At 40.8% G+C, this 21,978-nt stretch overlaps 1 protein-coding gene across 1 annotated transcript; it reads right to left on the bottom strand.

Moving 5' to 3' along the window:
* Window positions 1–1,452: 1,452 nt before the first annotated feature.
* Window positions 1,453–15,403, bottom strand: LOC139726879 (PR domain zinc finger protein 1-like). The gene is made up of 5 exons (XM_071637872.1): window positions 14,975–15,403; window positions 7,679–7,870; window positions 4,360–4,479; window positions 3,500–3,755; window positions 1,453–3,077 (listed from the first exon to the last, which is right to left on the bottom strand). The coding sequence occupies exons 1-5, from the start codon at window positions 15,077–15,079 to the stop codon at window positions 1,453–1,455; spliced, it is 2,298 nt and encodes a 765-aa protein (XP_071493973.1). The 5' UTR covers window positions 15,080–15,403.
* Between the last annotated feature and the right edge of the window lie 6,575 nt (window positions 15,404–21,978).

Raw genomic sequence — 21,978 nt, 5'->3', positions numbered from 1 at the left:
ATGGCCTAGCAGTAACAAACAACGAACACATGAGTTGCTTAATTAGATGGCAATGCTGAAAATGTATATAAAAATGGCAAGTTAACAAAGACGTTTGTGACGAATATTACAAAATATGACAAAAACGGTATCAGGCTGAATAGAATGATAGTCACACATATTATTACAGCCCTGCTGGGCTCGATAACAATGATTTGATTTCAATGGAATTTGATGAAAACTGTTCACATATGTAGTTGGCGTTTACATTGCATATAAAAAAAAATGTATCAGATTTGCATGAAATCACGAAAGACGACGGAACGTCAGTTTATAGCTTACATAATACAAAATACCTTTAGACTGAAAGACACGTCGATCTTTTCACATCGTGTATCACGAAGTACACGTCCGAGTACAAGTAAAAACATACAGGACAAGCGTCGAGTGATTCGAAAGAGGATTTCTCCTTTAGAACTATGATTATATAGGAATGGTCCGTATGAGGGACTGCTTGCTTGCACACAACTTTGGTTCATCGTTATCTCCTTTCTGCGTTCAACGTGTACACAGTTTCAGACATGAAAGCATTAGGACCTCATGGAATGTTAAATATGGCTTGTTACATTTCTAGAGTACTGAAATTCTCGAATTAACCATCTCCGTGTCCACACTGACTAAAAAAATCTCTTTTAACTACAGGTAAACGTTACGTTCATGAAAGACGCCCATAAGCTGAAAGCATGTATACAGTGAATACACTACAAAGAAGTAAAAAAGGTAGATACGTCCCAAATACCCGATTCTACACACACACAAACTATTTTACAACTATGATAATTTTAAAATTTGTAAATATCATCCATATCCCGACTCGGCATACATTTTTTGGCTATTTGTTAACTTGATTTCAGATTTTGTTCATAATATTCCACATCAACAGCAAATTGAAATGAATCGCTCAAAATATACAAAATATACACAAGTGATTGTTTTGATCGTATTCAGATTGCGCAAGACGTCCGATTCACGGAACACTACTGGACTTACAAAATCACCGGTGGACACCATCAATACTGGACAATGTCATCACTTCTCTCTGGTTCTGAATGGATAGAAAAGGCTCATAGGTACTAACTGAAAATGATAAAATCATCCCCTTGGACAAAATATTCAGTAGTAACTGAAAGGTGATACAAAGAAGCTTATGAACTACAATGATTGTCTCTAGGTAGAAAAGGTGTTAGACGTGGCTATGTCGAGTCGTTTTTGTAAGATGTTAATGTCTTATCAACTATGACAGGTACCACTGCCGCGTAGCATGACAAGAATATTTAATCATCTGAATCAATCAGAACCTCAATGGGACAGAATCACATGTAGAGCATTATACGGATTTGATTGGTATGGCTGCCTCCAATAAACCCACAAGAACTGTACAGAAGGAAGAACACAGGCATCTTGCCAATGATGCTATGCCTTACTCGTGCGATTCAGGATTTTTTGAACAACGTTCTCCAGTTTGAGGGCGGGATTGGACTTCGAGAGTTTGCTTTTGGTACTTAACTCGCCTGACAAGTGAGGGCGCTTTGCACTGACACTGTGCTGCGATGAGATTTCCGTCATGCTCATTTCCTCTGTCATGGGCATGGCAATGGGACTTGCATCCCCGTAGAGGGCGCTGCTTCTCCCGCTGTCATCACAACCCTCGTTGCTTTCGGTGAAGTCGGTAATACTGTCGGCAGGAACAGGTTCAGAGAGTCCCTCAGAGTCAGCAATGATCCTCTCACTGTGGTCACCAGAAAACATGAACCGTTCGGGAGACGATCCTGGCGATCCCCCGTTCATGGTTTCCTCGTGAATCACCAACTCCCCTTCCTCTGTGTCCATGGCGTCGGCATCACCGTGCGCCCCGTAGCCACTCTCTTCCTCTGATGATGGAGCTGCTTCGCCTCTTCCGAAGTAGTCTGTGACGTCGGTGCTGGCAAGGTGGTCATGGAGGCCGCTCATCTCGGACCCGTTCGGGCTCGAAGCGTCCGAGTCAAAGTTCATGAAGAGCTCGACATTGCCGTCAATGTGAGCCTTCTTGTGCAAGCGAAGGTGTACTTGCTGGTTGAATTTGGCCGGGCAGATCTTGCAGTTGAATGGTTTATCACCGCTGTGCAGGCGCATGTGAGTCTTGAGGTTGCTGGTGCTGCTGAATCGCTTGTCGCAGACGTCGCACTTGTGTGGCTTCTCGCCGGTGTGGACGAGGTGGTGCTTCTGCAGGTGAGCGAACTGGGTGAAGCCCTTACCGCAGAGCTCGCACTTGAACGGTTTCTCGCCCGTGTGAACGCGGAGATGGACTTTCAGGTTTGACAGTTGCCCAAACTCGCGGCGGCACACATTGCATTCGTAGACAATCTTGCCGTTGCGGCGTGGAAGCTCGTAACCCAAGGCGCGGTGTCCATAATTGGGGTTGCTGCCGCGTCTGGTACGCCGAGGAGCGTCGTGTTTCAGGCTAGGGTCTACTGACAGGTCGGACATACCGAAGACGCTGGCGTCCAGTACGGCGGCATTGGGAAGGATTTTTGGCTGGATGGGGCGGTTCCTGGAAGCATCGAACGACGACGGGCTGTCTGCGGCATGGAGGGCGGTAGTGGACGGGAGAGTAGTGATAGGCTGTGAAGGAAGCATGGTTAAGCCAGACGCTGTGGTGATGAAGTTGGGAGACATCCCGTAGACAGGAACCGGCATGACCACGTGGTGACCAGAGAACATTCGTGCTGCTTGAACACCACCGCGTTGTCTTGAGTGCACCACGGCACTCATAGGGGCGGTGGTAGAAGTAGGACTCGGTGGCTCTTGCTTGATGTCAGTTCCAGGGGGACTGCTACCAACTCGCTGAACGTACGCGACGCCCGACGGGAGGCTCTTGTACAGGCTTGGATCTGGCGCCACAGCCAGGCGATCGGACGGCGCGCGTGCGGCGACCGCACCAGCTGTTGTCTGGTAGGAAGACTCATGATTTCTGGAAGGTGACGAAGAAGGTGGCTGGCTCGTCCTACGGCTGAAGTCAAGGACGCCCTCAGAGGGGGCTGTGACGCAAGTAGGTAATTCTGAAAGGAGAGCATGGAAAGGACCACCACGATTACAATCACTAATGGAAATGATAAGGCATTCGGAGACTAAATTCTAGACAAACAATTAGGCTGCAACAATGAAATCCACTACTCAGTACTTCAAAAACGTCGTTGGGCGCACGTAGTACAATTTCAGCTCCCTCTCTATCTTACAGTATGTCACACTGACCTGGTATTACAACAGCCTTGATGAATGTGAATTACTTCAATCTAAACTAGGATCTATGAGTCAGATATGTGCTTGACAAGACAAACAGGTCTATCTACCCTTGTTATCAAGTGAGCACTCGTTTATCACACAATGACTTTACAAAGTTACAAGGCCTGAGTTCTCCAAACTTGACAATTTACATGTACACACAGGACCTCTGAATACTTTCATAGATGAGAATACTCACTCTTTTTCAAGACTGGGGAAAGCTGTGACGTCACTGGCTGCTCCAGTCGTTTGGCGAACTCGGTGCAGTACCAGACGAACATCTCTTGACCCGCCTGGACGTCTTTAATGGTGTAGAAGAAAATGTCCGTCTTATACTGGCAGGCGACGAGGTTCTGCTCGGCCGACGCGCTGGCGGGGCTCACGTATTGCATCCAGTTGCTCTTGGACTTGTCAAAGCCATCGATGTAGTGAACGAATTTCTTCTGGTTGTAGATCTGTTGGCGATAGAGGGCGACGTATGTGACAGGATGAAGGTACTTGTATTGTCTCGGAAAATCGGTTACCAGTTCAACAATGTGAGATAGACGCGAAGATTGATGGATAATAATAACTCTATTGTACTTTATGACTTCTAAATTCACCTGCCATAGTGTAACATCAGTTAAGTACATTGTGAGACATTGGGAGAACAGGTCCTTTTTCGTGACCCTTCACAGCTGCACTGAATGGCAGTTTGATTGAATACCCACTGTCTGTCATTCAATAACGTTGAATGTCAGTCTAATTGATCACTCCCGAACGTATTGCAGCACAGATCGCAAAAATTTCACACGAACATGAACAAATTCAATGATCAGAAATAATAGCGTTTTGCCAATGCCATCTGAAATGTGCAACACATATCAATAAATTGATCAGCAATCATTCATAGTCTTATTCGTTTGATTTTGACTCTCAACGAATTTCCAATGCTGAAATATGTGTATTTAAAAACAGGGTAGACTTTTCAGAGCCCAGGGACCTGTTTTAAGGGCCTGCTGTAAGAGCTCTACAAACCATCATAAAAATGGAAGGGCCGGGGGGGGGGGGGGAACTTACCCTCCAGTAGTACTTTTTGTTGGCGTCGTCTGGCACCTCCTCCTCGCGGTAGATCTGACCGGCCAGAGGTCCGAACCGCGTACCTTTCGGGATGTTGGAATCGGCCAGCACGCCCACGATCTGTAAACAGGGATAATAAAAGAAAATTGCAATCAATGTCTTCTAACTGTAATGATATCCTTTTGTTTCTTTATCTCTCAAATACAAATTTATGTTATGAAACGCATACGTTTTCACATTATCCGTCGTAAACATTTTGCTGCTGGCACGCTATGAGCACGCGTGCGTGACAGTTATACTAACAAAACACTAACATCTAGCGAAGCATTTAATGCGATACCAAAAGATAACAGCTAGACGGCAAAAAGACACACATACACACAAAAAAAAACCCGACAAAAACTACAACTGTCTGAGAACTGAAAACCTAAACAAGAAAAAGAACCAAAGTGTTGTTCGTCTCTCGAGTGCCACGTACCGAACGAGGAAATGCTAGAGTAACCTTCCAAAGTGGGAGATAATTAATTAACGTGCCCACACAGTTGCGGCAGGTAAGGGAAATTATGGCTATTGTCTACCATTTGTCTCAAAGTGAAATCGACAATAGACTAAGGAATTTTTTCGTCTTTCTCCAAAATGCGTTCAGTCACGCATGCGTACTTGGTAAACTGCAAATTCAGACGAGTAGGTGGACGTTCTAAGAGAAAAATTAACCACCATGAAGCCTCTATCACCTGTATATAGCCTACCATAATCGCAAGTTCTTCTGTACGAGGCAACTCTTTTCAAATCCTGTGTCACATTTCAGATATAAACGTCAAGACAATCAAAATGCCTCATCCCAAAGACCTCCACCCAGTAACTACAAGTAAAGATCACAACATTATCCAAAATCACGATTTTGTCCCGAAGCTCGTTTCAGGTATAGGATAAAAAGCATCGCTTTAAACAACTTTAGACAAGCGGTGTAGATGTGAATTCCGAGACCTGTATAGCGCGATTGCTTTAAAAAAAATGTGATGAAATGATCAGAATGTGTCGCCAAACAATCTTGTCATTGTCATTGCTATTGTGCCCGAACCGCCGACACCCACGAGAAGCTGAATGCACGTTGTGGGTTCGGGAGCACAGACGCGTGATAAATCAGTCCGAGGTCGCAATGTGTACCATCACCGACAAAGGACTGAACATTCCTACGTATTTCAAAAGGCTATGAAAGGACGGCACGGTGATAATGGGGAGGTGAAAACATTTTTGAGTCATGTTTTTGCCCAAATGTGTGCGCCAATTCCTTCGAGTCCTAAGCAGAGGGTCAGCACCACCATGACCACCAGTGGACACAGGAAGGTACCAACACTGAATAACAGATGACCACTGGCCTTCTCTATACTTTCCACGATTATGTCGCACTTTCGGCGGTGACTCATTTATTTATTTATCTATCTATCTATCTATTTTTGTCAGCACATAGTGAGTAAAGGTACACCTACAGCCGACTGCAGCTCACACGATTAAAAGTTCTCATATAAAAATTATTATAATATCATTTTTACACTCACAATTCGGGAGCATGTTTGCATTTACCATGAAAAGTGAGAGTACCCAATAAAGGCAAATAAACAAATATACGACAGGTGTTTGAATGACATCGTAAAAGTATTATCAGATATATAATATATATAATATTCTCATTCTATAGTTATACGTGTGTGTGTGTGTGTGTGTGTGTGTGTGTGTGTATCATGTGTCTGTCTGTGCATTATATAGACTGCAATGAATATTCTGAGGTTGTGGAGTTGGATTTTGTTCTGATCTGCTAACGTGAACGCAGTGATTGCGGCCTTATCAGTTTCGTACAACGACCTCGATCTGCCATCTTCTTAATTAAAGCAATGCCCAAATAGCACCTAGGAATGCTGTTGATGATAATGTCGTCCTATCCATTTGAATATTCCATGTCAAAGTTCCAATTGTCTGTGGTTGTGGCAATGTAGGTCGAACGAGGTACGGGGCACCAGACTTGCCAAGGTATCGAATGCACGGTTGGCCGATGAAAAAGAAAGTGCTTTTCAGATACCAGGATTGCATGAAGAAGAGCAGAGAAAAACATGTGTTTGTCTCGTTCTTGAGGGGGAGTCTTGCTTTTGTATCTCTCACCTACCTCGACCTTTAGACATCCGTTGTGGGATAGAGAGGGATCTTCCCTCCCCATTGTCATCCATAACATCTCCCATGAACCGGGACTTTTCTTTTCTTTTCTTTTCTTTTCTTTACTTTACTTCCTCCCCCCCCCCCCCCCCCCTCGCGACAAATAAGTCTAGCAGAAAACATTGAAGCATGCGCACATAATGAGAAGTCGTTTAATTAGATTTGGGAAAAAACATAGAGTCAGGCTGACAGAGAGAGTCGGAATGAGACAGAGTGAAGGGAAGATAGAAAATAAGATAGAAGAAAACAGGAATGAGAATGACAGAAAGGGTGAGAGGGGAAATACAACTAAGAAAGTTCGACATGAAAGAACGAGCGCGCTACTTCCACTGTCTTGTTACAACGGCTAAGGGGCTCGGGAGTCAAAGGTGAACTTACGACTTTTTTTTTGCACCGGACGTGTTATGTGTTAAAATGTATGGAGAAATGTTATGACAGGAAAAGGTGTTATGTACTTGCCACATTGCATGATACCCTGAATGAAGATGATATCCTGTTGCCCCGTATCGCGAGGTGGTATCGCGACTGTGTTAAATATGCTATAGAATTACGGGTATATCGAAAGCCTTTCGGACTGACACTGACACGGAGGGTCATAATGAGCTCATTACTTGATATTGGTGTGGCAAGCTTTCATTCTAATTCTATTCAGCATCAGGACTGAGAAATCGAAAACATTATGATACAGTTTATATTTTTTACGGGAGAGAGTCTCACACGGCGCTACCTGTTAATGTATTCACAATTTATTGGTCGGACAAAGTTTATACCAAACAATATAAATGGGCTTCATCATCTGCGTGAAACTCACAGACCCCGGCCAGTCTTTGTTTGTGTATTTTTCCTATGATATAGCATCAATCGATATGCTCTTCTCCTTTCAATAAAGTATGCTAGTTCATGAATTAAACGCTCTCTTGGAAGATCAGAACGATCTAAATATATCGGGGTTTTTTTTTTCTTTCTGGGAAGCATGCATCAAAGCAGCATTGGTCAAATTGTAAAATTCCCTTTAGGAGTCATCAATTACCCCGTAAATGCTTACACCCTGAAAATTCGTCAAAGATTGAAAGTGCATGGACAAAGGACATGAAATTTACACGACTATTACCTGTTCGTTCCTGACTTTGAACCTAAGGTTGGCCGGAAGTGACGTCACGGATCTCGGATCGGCGTCCTTTGGATCCCAGTCTCTGTCTTTGACTTCGTAGATGCATCCTTTCTGGTAGTCGACCTCCAGCATCTCCGATGTCGCGGCGTTGTCGTTGCACCCCATTACGAGTCGATGTCGGCTATCTGGAAGCTGCGTGGTAAACAGGAAGAAATTCGTAGATGAAAACAAAGGCCCAATATCAGTGATTTAATTCATCCATATCGGATTACGAGTCATCACGCTCTACAATATATAAACTTGTGTTCAATATTCAGTGAGAGAGAACATGAGAAATTATGAAAACGACTAAATATCAAGACTAATGATTATATGCTCATACTTTCACAATGCACAAATAAGCGGGGAAGGATTTCCGTTTTCCTTTTTTTCTGCTGCAGGTATATATCCATGACTTTACGACAATCATGTATATCATGTGCGTGTGAGTATGTGTGTGTGTGTGTGTGTGTGTGTGGGTGGGGGTACCGTTAATTTTATGTGATCTATTTGTCTACGTTAACAATTAATGTTGTCTAAACTGGAAAGAATGTTGAGCTACGTTCTTATGACAGCAACTGGTGATTGTGAAAATACATTATAGTGCGGGTATATTACCATCTCTGCATGCAATAAAAGCTTTCAAAACCAACTGAGTCAACCCTCGAAATCATTATTGCAAAACAACAAACAATTTCTCCTGAATTTCGCTTAATCCGTTACTGGGTATTGACTGCACAATCTGAGGCCTTATTGCAATAACGATTTAAACGTATACGCCTTGTACTTTACTGTATACTCGATTCACACGCTTAAGCGGGTGAAAGTGTCACGCATTTGGAATTGGCAGCTAGCTCGCCTACCTCCTTGGTAGCACCATCTAATTACTCCGTCACTCTCCGCAGTGATTACTCTCGGTAAATAGTCGAAGGTTAGCTTTCTAAGGTCACGCTTTAAGCAGGTGATCGGATACTTATGAATGAGATATTCATCTCATGAAGCTTCTGATTCCATTGTGATCAGACCGACCTCGGACAGCACTTGAAAGTTTAATGCGGCATGCGATTATGCGGAATATGAACAAAAAATCCTCGTGTACAAATTTCATGCCACATTATGGAGAGTAAGGTTTCATTGCGATGTCATTTGGGCTAATAAACATTAAATAGAAAATTTCAGGCTCTCCGTTTCAGATCGGATGATAACTGCCAATAAATCGACGTCGCCATAGTAACCACACTGTGTATGGATATCATCGATACACGCAATTCTTGTGACACCGAACAAACCGGCGGAACTTGCGGCATGTCCACAGTGACAGTTCGCCGGATCACTCATCCTTCCGCAATAAACTTTGTCTATCACAACCACGACAACATCCGCGAGCAAAGTCCAGAAGGTGACTTTACACAACCCAAGTCCCGTTCCAATGTTTGATTGCATTTTACGTTCTCGATGTTCAATTGCGGAAGTGCAAGTCAGTCTATACCCATGCTAATTATCACGTTTTCCGCAGAATACGTATCACGCACAGTGAACTTTTTATTTCACGCTGAAATGGAAGAACCAACCCAGGCTTTTGGTAATGGACTGCATGGCAAAAAGGGTCTTAGCATAATGGTACAATTCATGATTGGTTTTAGAGGGGAATTCGTTTTCACTTCAATCCCTAATTACCATCTGACGTGAGAGCTCCCGTTTAGTTTCAGCACATTCATACATACAAACCTATATATGAGACGATTGCATTCTGGAGTAAATTTGTTCACCGTGTATCACAAGAAAAAGAGACGGAGAGGGATGAAAGGGTGAGAAAATAAAGAGAAAGGAGAGAGATAGAATGGAGGAGAGAGGGAAGGAGCAACAACTTCACTTTCCAGAAGTGTCGAACATGAAGTCATCAGTACAGTTAAAAAGCCATTTCATTTCTTCTTCTTCTTCTTTCAGATCCCGGTACATTTCCTTATCCAAACAAAAGCGCATTTCCAAGAATTTCAGTTTTGACATAAGATTGAGACACTCAACTATCGATGATGAGTATGGGTTCGGATAATCCCCTAGTTGGCCAAATATAGCTCATTGCGTCATTATCCGGGATGTCGTACCTAGTCGGGTCAACGCATGGCCTGCTTGGTCATCACTGTGTGTTGGGGAGAATTTTGGCCGTGGTTTGTGCATGTGTGTGTATGCGTGTGTGACGTGACACGAAGATCATTCTCACCGGTCGCGTACTTGGCCTACTCGATGGATAAGCTGTCCGTGATAAGTGACAGCAGAATACTAGTAACTTCCGGTTCATGTCCAATCCATTAATTTCAAACATGGGACAGCGCGCAATCCATAGGGCCGACGGAACTAATTGTATCGAAAACTCGAAACAATACATTTTAAACCTTGAAGTGTAATATTTTTCTCGTAAATCGCATTATTTCTGAAAATGTTACGCCGTTTTATGTCATTTTTCTATTCGATTGGCGCCGACAGCACCATTACTGAAAGGAAATCCTTTTGATTATATCAAGGAGGTACGAGTTCTCTCATACCTCCTTGATTATATCAGATGCTAAAGCTTATTTCCTTTTTTTTTTTTTGGGGGGGGGGGGGGAGTCTATGGATGGGAAGGCCGACATTGTAGCCCACCTGAAAAAAAAAAAGTGCTCGACAGAAGATTATGTCATCTCCCCGTTATACCGTTCTCTAATCTAATACGATCCTAAACATTACCAGTGGATAAATTCGTTGGTTACAGCGGGGGTAACCACTAAACGCCTCTACCAAACAGTGCACTATGGTGAGTGAGTGTGAGAAAGTTTCCTGTTTACTCTGGACGTTCACCTCGTGACGTCACAAACGACCGCGTCAATGCGGCCTCGGGCTTGCACGAGAAAAACTTCCGATTATCAGCCAGACTTCACTAAAACCGAAAGTCATTATCAGTCGAACATTTAATGGGATAATAAACTGTATGCGTTTCTCTCTGTGTGTGTGTGGGGGGGGGGGGGGTCGATTGACCACTTTTAATAGCCCGGTATTGTTCACCATCTCGTGCAACCAACGCAAATGAACAAGATTAACGACCAATTGTTTCCTTGTTTTTTCCGCCCCTTGTTTTGGTTAGTCTATATTGGTAGCGTCATCAAGGAAGGATGTAGATCAAAGTAACACATAAGGGTAGAAAAATATAAGAGGAGATAATTTATGCGTGGTGTGAAACAATAAAAAATACACAACAGGAAAAAACACACTAAACATAACCTTTTCACTGTGATACAGTGTGATCATTGTTCTTTTTCGCACTATTCTTGGATAGCATCACACTAACTTAAAGTATCAATAATATGGAGTTTGAGAAGTGAAAAATACCAGTTCCTTATCTTTGTTGGTCAAACACTTTACATTAAAGCTTTAAAAACTTCATAAAGTTGTTCTTTCTCTCTTGTGAAATGACGTCACACACATACATTATATGTATATATAAGCAGATTATTATAGCAGGAGATTTGTTAATTACATCACTCAATTGTTTTAACCTTGCCGTATACTTCATGACTCGTTAAAGTGGAAAATCAGCAATTTATTCGAGAATTCGTTCAATAAGCCCGTGTTAGTTAAAGCTGTCGCCCTAGCATTCAATGCAGTTTAGCATTTGATGAAATAAATTATTTAATCTGTTGAGATTAGAGGGACAATGTAAGTAGTCCAGGGTCGAAGCAGGTCAAACACGTAAGAGTTGTTTTGTTGTTGTCATCTTTGATAAATATGAAAATTGTTAGTGCGCATGTGTGTTCGACACGATTAACAACGATCCTGCCTGTCTGTATATCGATCACAGTGACTCACTAACCCTTCTCGAGTACTGGTCTATAATTGTTGACTAAACACTGCCCCCAACCCAAATATTCCAGCACCAACATCATCATCATCATCAGCAACAACAACAACAACAACAACAGATATTCACAGAGATAACAGACGAACGATCAATCGGCTTTTCATAATTGCAATAGCGACGAAAGAATTGAATTCCGCTCGAACCATGCATAGCCTTCGCATTGTCTGCTTTCTGTTCCTTCGCAGGTCACATCGCGCGAAGAAAAGGCCCGAGTCCGGACGGGGAGGGAGAGAGTGAATTGGAACCTTCGCTGGGGCGCAAAACAAAATCGCTTTTTGAGGCGAAAACGCACACACGCACAAAAATATTCAATAAAATTCTTTCCAATTCATGCTCGGGCAGAGACAGAGGGGCATAGAATTAATGAAAGACATAATAGCATCACGCCTCAAGGGTATAGGCTTATACACGTCATGGACAGACTTAACAAGCTTTGCCCACTTTCCATTGGCTAGCAGCGTGCATTCTGTGAACTGGAACGGTATTATGGTGCTTGCCTTTCATTTGTATTTATTCATCTTTCTTTTCTCTCTTCGTGGAAAACTAAACAGAACGTGATGCTTTGGTAACAACAAAAAAAGGGTCCTAGTAACCTCTATGAACTCTTTGACTCGTTTTAAAGTGTATAATAAACATTGAATTTGGTCACAAACATCTTCCTTCTACTATTCGACTCGGCTCACAGATGGGATGAATGTCGCAAGCTCTTCTTCTACTACGACACAATCATGCAGTACTTGGCATGGCATGGCATTTTACAAGCCGTAATCTCCAGCTTCCATTTTTGATTACATTTGCAAGGAACATTTCATGTTTTCAAAGCACCTTACGATGGCGATAGAAGAGAAAGATATATACAGAAAGTAAAAAGAATAGCTTGAACAAACTCTTGCCTCCTTCTTCAGGAAATGAAACTGTTTTAATGTGACAATCTTGATATTAGAAGAAAGTATTCAAGAACTCCGGATTGCTGTTTTAATGAAAAAGCGTACCTGGAGGAAATCAAAATATAGAATTTAGAATTTTAAACGCAATATTTTCTTCTTCTTCTTCTTCTTTTATTTTTTTTTGTTTGGTTTGAAACAGACCCCGTCTTGAAATTAAAGCTACGTAAGTGCATGCAGTCGTTGATTCCCGGGGTTGATTTTCTCAACTTTTAAAACAAACACGATGGGAAAAGTTGACGGAAGAATGACTATTTTGTTTCTAAGCTATTGTCATTTGGTAGTATTTGTCTAAATCTTAAAGCAAAATTTGATCAGGAAGCTTGACAAAAATAAAGAGTTCAACTTTTATTCCAAACTCTCAGCTTTATGCAGTTGCTACGCGTATAGGCCCTACTGTGTAGAGAGTTAAGTTTGCAGACATGAACCATTGACTGGCGGATTAAGACGCGGCCTCTCTCAAGTGCCGCGATAAAGGTCTACTGTTGACTTTGTACAATACACCCCGAACCTAATAGGGCTGACCCATCCTGTTAGTCTTTTTTATTCGTCGGATTACAAGGCCAATGCCCTACCTCTTCCATTTTCTGGCAATTATCCTAATGAACGTATGTCCTTCTGCGGCCAGGCCACTAGAGATCTGCACCTCTTTTCATGCGTATTGTATGAACGAGACTTAAAGGCACGCCGCGGTTTTTTAGGGTGTAAATCGGTCCAGAGCCCGGTATTGTTTTTGGGTAGGAATTAAGTCCGTATAAAACTTGCTAACACCCTCACGTTTTCAAACAAAAACATGGATAAGATGTCTGCCCGTATACTGGGAAGAGATGAAAGGAAAAAGATTCACCTGTAAGAACAATATGCCATCGTTTTATGGCTGTTCAAAAGTGGGAAAAGAAACGTAGCATACTGGGTTCTTTTATCTCGAAGAAAGTCAAGGTAACGATGAAAGAGTTCTGGAAAAGAATAGATCGGCCCTGAATGGGGATGAACTGGGGGAAAGTTCATTGTGTTTATGGTCTATAGATTGGAGTACGTGACTGTAAAAGGGGGAAAAAGATTATTTTCCAAACACAAATGAAAAATCTGATTACCTCCAGGGCTCAACAACAATAATTGCGATTGAAATCCTCTGCAACATGCCCTGTAAATATGACAGTTCGTTGCTGTTTGTGTGGCATATGGAGTTCATGTTACTACTTGATGAATTTGTTATGAGTAACACTTTCCCGTAATATCAGTGTCTGTCCCATGAATGGACTCAATCACTTTCGCATGATGAAAAGGTGTCTATTCAAATCAACGCAAGTGAAACCTCAGAGAGCAGGAGCGAGTATCGTTACATGCGAAACTCGGGACTGAAAGTTCAGAAGTGCTCATAATTGCTTTTCCCTCGTTTGGTAATTTCCCCACTGCGAATGAATAACATTTAATTACATGAATATTCAAACGACGTCATATCAATAAACGTCATGTCCATAGACAATGATACGGTTTGACAAAGATTCTGTCTGCGATATTAACAATTCTCAATTTTCTATTTTCCGCTTTTTACGCTCTTTGGCATCTTTAAAGACAGGTGTCTGTATTTTCGCCAGAAATTCACCCCTTCTATAGAAATAATGATAAAACACGTAAATCTGTAATTCTTAACAATGAACCATTGAGCCATACAATGAGTTATTAATGATTTAGTGATGATCAGAAAACTGCCACGTATAAAACAGTCCCCGAAAAAGAAAAAAACAGCGAGCGATTGCATCAATGGTGCTAAAGACGATAAACTGTTCAACCGTATACGATGTAATATCATGAAGATTGAAATCAATTTTGATTTCAAAATCTAAAAAAAGAGATTGAAATATAGATCTTTTCTTTAAAGGAAAGTATATGTTCCCCTTTAAGATGCAGAAAATTTACAAAACAAACAGTTTCCATACTGATGATATTCAACGTGCTAAATCAAAATAGTAATTGCATTAGACCAGTTTCAAATGGACGAAATACCGGATTTCTACATGTATCACCATTTCTATGTATGCGGTAACCGTGGGCCGTCTTTCCTTCCCTTCACGCAGGACACATGCTTCATTGGAACTGGTTATTGCTAATATGATCTGAATTTGCCGAAAATAATTGTATCATTGTTATGAATTATAACAATAGTGAAGTTCAATAAATTCAGAAACATTACACAAAATTAGGTAGGATTGATAATAAGAAAAGAGATGTGTAGCATTGTACGCTTACAATATCAATTCATGTACAAAATATGGAAACACACACGCACGAGACTACTTTCACATTACGATGAACAGTAATCTTCAGCCATACGTTACTCCAAGATTCGTCACCATTACAGACATTATAAGAATGACAACAAAATACGACGAATACAGCCAGCTAAAGAGACAGCCTTACCTTAGTCTCAAGCACGGGGTAGCTTGGGCATAACGCCCGACCCACGCCCGCTAGGTAATATAGGTCTCGCATGGACAGAGAAGGCGGTGGCTCTATGATCACCATGTTGTAAATCTGTTGAAAGTCACGTTGGCCGGGGAAGGGAAAAGTTGTCGGGGAAAGTCCGTGGGTGACCCGAGCTCTTCGATGGCAGGTCTGCCTATGAAATGCTCTCGCTGAATCTACGCCACTTTTTGTATCGGGGAAACAGTCTACTCGCACCGCGTCAGCTAAAGCGAAATCCCTTCCAATCGGAGGAACAATACCGTGCAGTAACGTCGTCTGCTTTCGGACCGCATTCGTGTGTGCAAACACTTCGCTCCTCTATTCATAAAATCACGGGGAAGTTCAAAGTCGATTGTATGGGCGCGAAACACAAAACACGACTCACTGTGTAATCGTTACCAGCGGTGTCCTCTCATTATGTCCACACACTAATCCGAGTTAACAAAGAAGGTGAAGAAAACACTGCCAGCGGTTCTCTTTTTATCTCCACCGAAACAATGGGCAGATTAACAAGTATCGAGAAGAGAAGAGAAATTTGGTTATCAAACATTGATGTTACCAAGTTGTTTACTATTAAACGTTGCAGAGAGATTTATATCCGTTTTTGAGCCGACCGACAAACCAAGACGTATGTCCGGTGTGTGTATGTGTGTGTGTGTATGTGTGGTGAGCTGTGTACACGGCTAGTTGGACGAATGGGGGGAGTTTTGTGGGCGTGACTGAACATTGATGAATGATATCAAAGGAGGAAGGCTCATTGGTCTAATACGGGTTACGTCATAACAAAGGATTGTTAGCCCATTGAGCGCTCTCTCCCGTATCAATAACTTCTTCTAATTCTAGTAACCTTAGCCAATTGTAAACTTAATGTGACCCTGAACTGCAAGTTGCGTTCATCGTTTTGTTCTTTTTCCTCTTCCTTTTTCTTTTTGGTCAACCTGAAAAGCTGGTCGCAAACATGCCTCTATAAATAAGCGTCCTTCCAGGTTAAGTTAAAATCTGCTATGAAAGAAGAAGGGTTTACATCTGGTGACAATGGATGTATGTACACAAAGGCTTACACAGAGTAAAAAAAAAATGAAACAGGACAACAACTTTCCAAGTTTTAATACTAGGTAAGAAATGGGCCAAAGTACGGTCAATCTGCAACTTCAATTTTATTGTGTTCGTATCAATGGATCCTGAGAACAAAATCATTATATCATTAAATAAGTTTTTTAAAAAGACGGCTGAATCTATCTATCAATTGATATCTATATATCAGTATATATCTGTCTATCAATCTATACATGCATCTCTCTCTATAATAATCTGCATACACCCATACACCTCTCTCTATATTAATCTGCATACATACACATATGATAAATATAAAATGTTTTCAGAGAAAAATACCCGAGAATGATAACGTTTTTTTTTTCATAAACCTTAAAGAGAGAAAAGGAAGTTTCTTGCCACAATCATTGTCGCTAAAGAGAGCTCCTTTCGCACGTAAAACCTAACCCTAGTTCTGAGACGGGAAGAGTGTGCCTGTCACGCTATATGTATTACACAATAACTATTGCTACTTTTATTTCCGACTGTACACGTTCATCAAGCCAAGTCACTTCACTCCGCGTTCCACGGAAGTGACGTCATTGAATTCCAAGATTCTGACAAAATGCTGGAACATTCTTATCTCTCTCCCTCTCTCTCGTATCAATGATGTCACACCTTTTAAACTTACTCATTCTCTCGCTTCTCTCTCTCTCCCCTCTCTCCCTTTCTCTCTCATTATACTCACAGACACACGATTGTTTTTCATCAAACCACAAAGTCTCGATCCACCGCTGACAACAGCGCCAGGGCCGACTGGCTCGCTCGCCAGTCCAAAGGTCGTACTTTCTTTCCACGAAATGGAAAGTGTGTCCGACCGCATTTTGCACTTCCGGTGATAACCCCCTAGATGAGAACGCCTCTAGCGGTTGCTATGCTTACGCTATACTTATTCCACCAGCCGCTTTCCCCGATTTCTTTTCTTTTTACCGGTGTATGTGTCCGAAGTGAGTTTTATTGGGAAATTCTCTTTTTTAAACTCTCAATTCTTACGCATCGACACAACTTTTCTACATGAAAACATTGTCCTAGTTTGGTTTTTTTTTTTCACAATTGTCAAGACAGTGTTGTATATGAATAATGGAAACTTTGCTTTTGCTCTGATTTGAACGAAATCTTAAGAGTACAGTCTTTTCAAAATGAAAAAAAGAAAGAAATACGTGCGGCGCCACATTGAAAGCTTATCCTTCGTCAATGAATTCATCTTCAATTTTCGATATTGATTGCTACTGTTTGTCTTAAAAGAAAAGAAAACATGGTTCGGCTTTGTTGTTGTTGTTTGTTATAGAAATGCATGGCTTTAACTCTTTTCTACTTTCTAGGCAAAAAAAAAGAAAGAAAAAATATCAAATGTTCAGTTATTTAACCTGGATAATCTATTTCTACATTCCAAAATCACGCTGTCAAATGTTTACTGACTGCAATCATGTTTTTGAAGTCCCTTATGTTAATTGACACTACTGATGATTAATAAATTTTGACGCAATCTTGGCTGGAAAATCCCACCTTCAGAAGTGTAAATGACACCTGAATAAGTTACGCTATACATAAACAAAACAAACTTCTAAAAGGACTTATGCAAAGACTAGCGGATGGCAAACATTTCGCACTAAAATGGTCGAACCACAAACCAATGTACTTTAAATGGCCAAACAGAGTGGAAGTGAGCAGGTTAGTCCACTGAACGACTCCAGTGGTAGTGGGATGTGGTGAGAAAGTCTTATAGTGGTCACTACGACCATCAAATGCCCGGATGTTTGTCACGAAAATAATGATAATGATAATGATAATGTCGGAACCAACGCGAGTGACACTTGGGACGTGTTTTACGCGCATGCTTTTAATTTCTTTCTGACACGAGGTAGTACACAAGCCGCAACAGGCATAAGCCTTTCGATGTCATAGACTCATACAAGGATTATCAATAACTGATACTAATTGCAGGTGTATTTCGTGATGTGTGTGAGCTCCAATTCAGGTTGTATTTGTACACGAACTTTTGTAACCTCTTCAAAACGTGCATTTCTCATGATGTATTCAAATGTCATACAAATTTCATATCTTGAAATCGTGTATATTTCACGATCTGTTCCAATCGTATGCAAATTATTCGTACAATAAATTATGCAAATAAGCAAACTATATCTAACGCTCTTTGGGAAGTCTATACCACCCTCAGTAAATTATACGATACACAAATTTATATGACATTTTGGTATATGCTCTGCTATTGTTATGTGTTTAATTGTCTCACTATGAAATGATTATATTTTCGGGGGCCTAAGTAAATGTGTGTGTTTTTTTTATTAAGGCTTCCCACTTTGGTTCTTATGACTATACTACTTACTTACCATTTGTTGCAAATGTTTATGCTATTAGAATAATAATGATACGTTTCGACTATTTTTGTGCGCAAAAAAGACAAAATGTTATTCTCGGTAGTAATCACTGCAACTCAGTTATCAGACATGTTTGTTTCTTTGTTTTTGTGAACACAAGTTAAAATAGATTCAAATCAAATCACATTGAAATATGCAGCAGGTGAATAAATAAACAGGCTAAGGTGTGGAAGGTGAATAAATTTGCAGACTTTATGAAAGTCTTCAAGTCCAAGAGGAGTTACTCTAGTTTATTGCGAGCCATGAAACCTGATAAAACATGGGGGGGGGGTTGGGTTATAAAAGAACTCTAGATCGTTTCGAAAGAAATGTATTGACTTTATAAGCAGCCATCTACATGCATGTGGTAATATCTTAAATAAACACTCCATTGCGTTGGCCCTGTTGCCAGTTTCCCGGCTTTTTAAGGAAGGGGGAGGGGGTGTTTGGTGTTTCGCAATACGATTGATCATTGCCCTAGTAAACACAGAAAGTTTTACACCTAATGTTTCGCAATATAATTGATGATTGCCCTAGTAAACACAAAAAGTTTTACACCTAATGTTTCGCAATACGATTGATGATTGCCCTAGTAAACACAGAAAGTTTTACACCTAATGTTTCGCAATACGTTTGTTCATTGCCCGAGTAAACACAGAAAGTTTTACACCTGTTATGTGTGTATGTTTCGCAGCATTGGTCATTACACCTTTGCAAACACACACGATTTTACACCTGTGTACCTTTTCTACATCCTACTGTGTGTAATTCTTATCGAAAGAAAATGATGTGAATCTATACATGTATAGCTATAAACGAAAAGGAAGTTTCTTCATGGGATGACGTTTCCTAACTATATTGTTAAGAATACCGAATAAAAAACAAACAAACAAACAATCAAGCAAGCAAATAAACAAACAATCAAACAAACAATATGTCATTATTATCTCTGGAGAAATATTGCGCAAAACTGAAGAAAACGCTCCCAAAGTAGGCGTAGACTCTTGGGCTGAATGCATAATCCGATTTGGAATACTGTGAACACGATTGACATAAAACGTAACTATAATGCTTCCCTCAAATAATGCTTGCGCCTGTCATTATAGCATAAAAAGAAGTCTGGGTTGCACGTAGTTTACCCTCGGGTTTGCATTTGAATACACTCAGGTAGCTAAAGGATGATTCCTTAGTTTAACATACGGGAAAAATTGGAGTGGACACAAATCATACAGTTTAAGATTCAATTTGTGTGCCTGCGTTATGTGTCATTATAAATTATGACAAAGATATCATTAAACGACAAACTTTATGATTGCCAAATTAATATCATCTCATTCTTAACGCTCAAGGAAAACAGATGTTCAAAATATGCATGATATCACACTGTATGCTTTGTAGAATACATAATAATGATGTCCATAACAGATACAGTCATCTTGAATGAAGAAACTCAGATTATTCGGCTGAGTTCTATACTTACTTATCTCCTGTCATAGCCAAGTGCTCTTGTTCAAAACTTTTCCTCCTATTGATAGAATCAGTTATGACCATGCTGACTATAAGATTAAAAAAATCGCTTTGATATAATAGCAGGTGATTTTATTTTCTTTTCTATTTCCTGATACCAAACATGCCGATGTGGTTGATATAGCTAGGTGTGCTATACGCTTCACCACTCATGTGCTCATATTGTATTGCTGGGCATCCGACGACAATAGCCAGGCGGAAGGATTTCTTTTTAAGGGGAATTCCCGGAACGTATCTCGGGTGATGAAAATTGATATTGAATTCTGAACGGATGAGACATTTGCATCGATGGGCATATAGAAAAAAAAAGTATTACCCTTCTGTGATCTTGTGTAAATGGGTGGGGTAAGTAAAATTCCTTCTCTCCGCTCATTCGTTTAAAGGGGATGGCTAGTAACCGATCAGTGGGAATCAGTGGGAATGCTGAGGGTAACTGTTCCAATCCTTGTGGGATTCATTTAAGAGTACATTATGTATCTACTGTTGTGTGAAAATTATTTGCTTCAGAACAGTCTCATATTCAAGTAATGTGCAGATTAATGCCCCGTCACTGACCAGGGACGCTTACCTGGCAGCATTAAACTGCACATTACTTGAATATGAGACCATTCTGAAGCAAATAATTTTCACACAAGAATAGATATCTAATGTACTCTTAAATGAATCCCACAAGGATTGGAACAATCATCCCTCAGCATTCCCACTGATTCCCACTGATCAGTTACTAGCCGTCCCCTTTAAGTGTATTGCTGTATCCGCCTTGTATGTGTGTATGTATGTGTGTGAGGATGTGTGTGTGTGTGCGTGTGTGTGTGTGTGTGTGTGTGTGTGTGTGTGTGTGTGTGCGTGTTTGTGTGTAAGTGGAGCGATGTGAAACGTGCGTAAATAGTATCTTTCTGACATCAAAAGAGGAGGTACAATGTGTTTGTGGGCGAGGGAAGGAACCCGACATTCGGCGTTTTTAGGGTAATACTCTACTTCAAATCAGCGTTCATCTCCTGTTATGCAAAAAAAAAAAAATAAAATAAATGGTTCTTTTTTTCTGACGTATTTTCAGAGTCACCCCATTAGCTGCGAATTATTATCAAAACTGCAATTGAATATAGGCCCTATGTCGTGTACATGTTCACTCTATATATGAAACAATAACATTCGTGTAAGCAGTATACTGTACAATAAAAAAACACAAATCAACGTAAAAAACAAGATCAACATTTGAGATTACAGGCTACAAATCAAAATCCCTAACCCCAAACACAGAGTACGTTATGAACCCTACAAAACCCTCTTTTTTTCTTTCCTTCTTTCTTTCTTTCTTTCTTTCTTTCTTTCTTACTTTCTTTCTTTCTTTCTTACTTTCTTTCTTTCTGTCTTACTTTCTTTCTTTCTTTCTTTCTTTCTTTCTTTCTCTCTCTCTCTCTTTTTTCTTTCTTTCTTTTTTCTTTCTCTCCCTCCCTCTCCGTTTTGACCATGGAACGAGGGTTAGATAAAACAATCCGTTTTACCGATTACAGGTTGAAGCCCACAGTTCGTGGAAAATTCTCAACATGTCGTGATTATCACGAAGCGATACTTTCGCTTATGACACAAACTCCATATTAATATAAGGATCTCTAAAAAGTGCAGTTGCATTGAACTCGACTATAGTTTCGCTTCAGCGAGATGGGATTATCCTCCCGTCTCCGTTGCTGGTTGCGCTAAGGTTCGTTTCTCCTGGGGTGGTCTTATAGATTGTCGTCTATTTTTCTCGTTTGGTTGTAAGCATTATTTTTCAAAAGGAAGCAAGGAAACGTGTGTACTTTCCAATGACAGCTAAACAATGTGTACATTTCTGTTTAGAGCATTAGACAGCTGCTCCGAAAATATCTAATCTGTGCTGAAATAAAGCAACGACTCTCAACTTCAGTCGGTGCAAGCAAGATTTTGCTACTTCTCGGCTATATCCTACCTCCATGACCT

This window comes from Diadema antillarum, unplaced genomic scaffold (assembly GCF_040938485.1).
Source record: "Diadema antillarum isolate AM-2024a unplaced genomic scaffold, OU_Dant_1.0 seq00000103_RagTag, whole genome shotgun sequence".
Lineage (NCBI taxonomy): Eukaryota > Metazoa > Echinodermata > Echinoidea > Diadematoida > Diadematidae > Diadema > Diadema antillarum.
Note: the sequence above shows the minus strand (reverse complement) of the source record. Positions and strands in the feature narration are given on the sequence as shown.

Coding starts and splice junctions, on each gene's coding strand:
- LOC139726879 (XM_071637872.1), bottom strand. CDS start 15,079: ATGGTGATCATAGAGCCACCGCCTTCTCTGTCCATGCGAGACCTATAT. Junction 4,480..7,678: donor TCAAAGTCAGGAACGAACAG/GTAATAGTCGTG, acceptor CCCTGTTTACAG/ATCGTGGGCGTGCTGGCCGA. Junction 3,078..3,499: donor TTCCCCAGTCTTGAAAAAGA/GTGAGTATTCTC, acceptor CTCTCCTTTCAG/AATTACCTACTTGCGTCACA.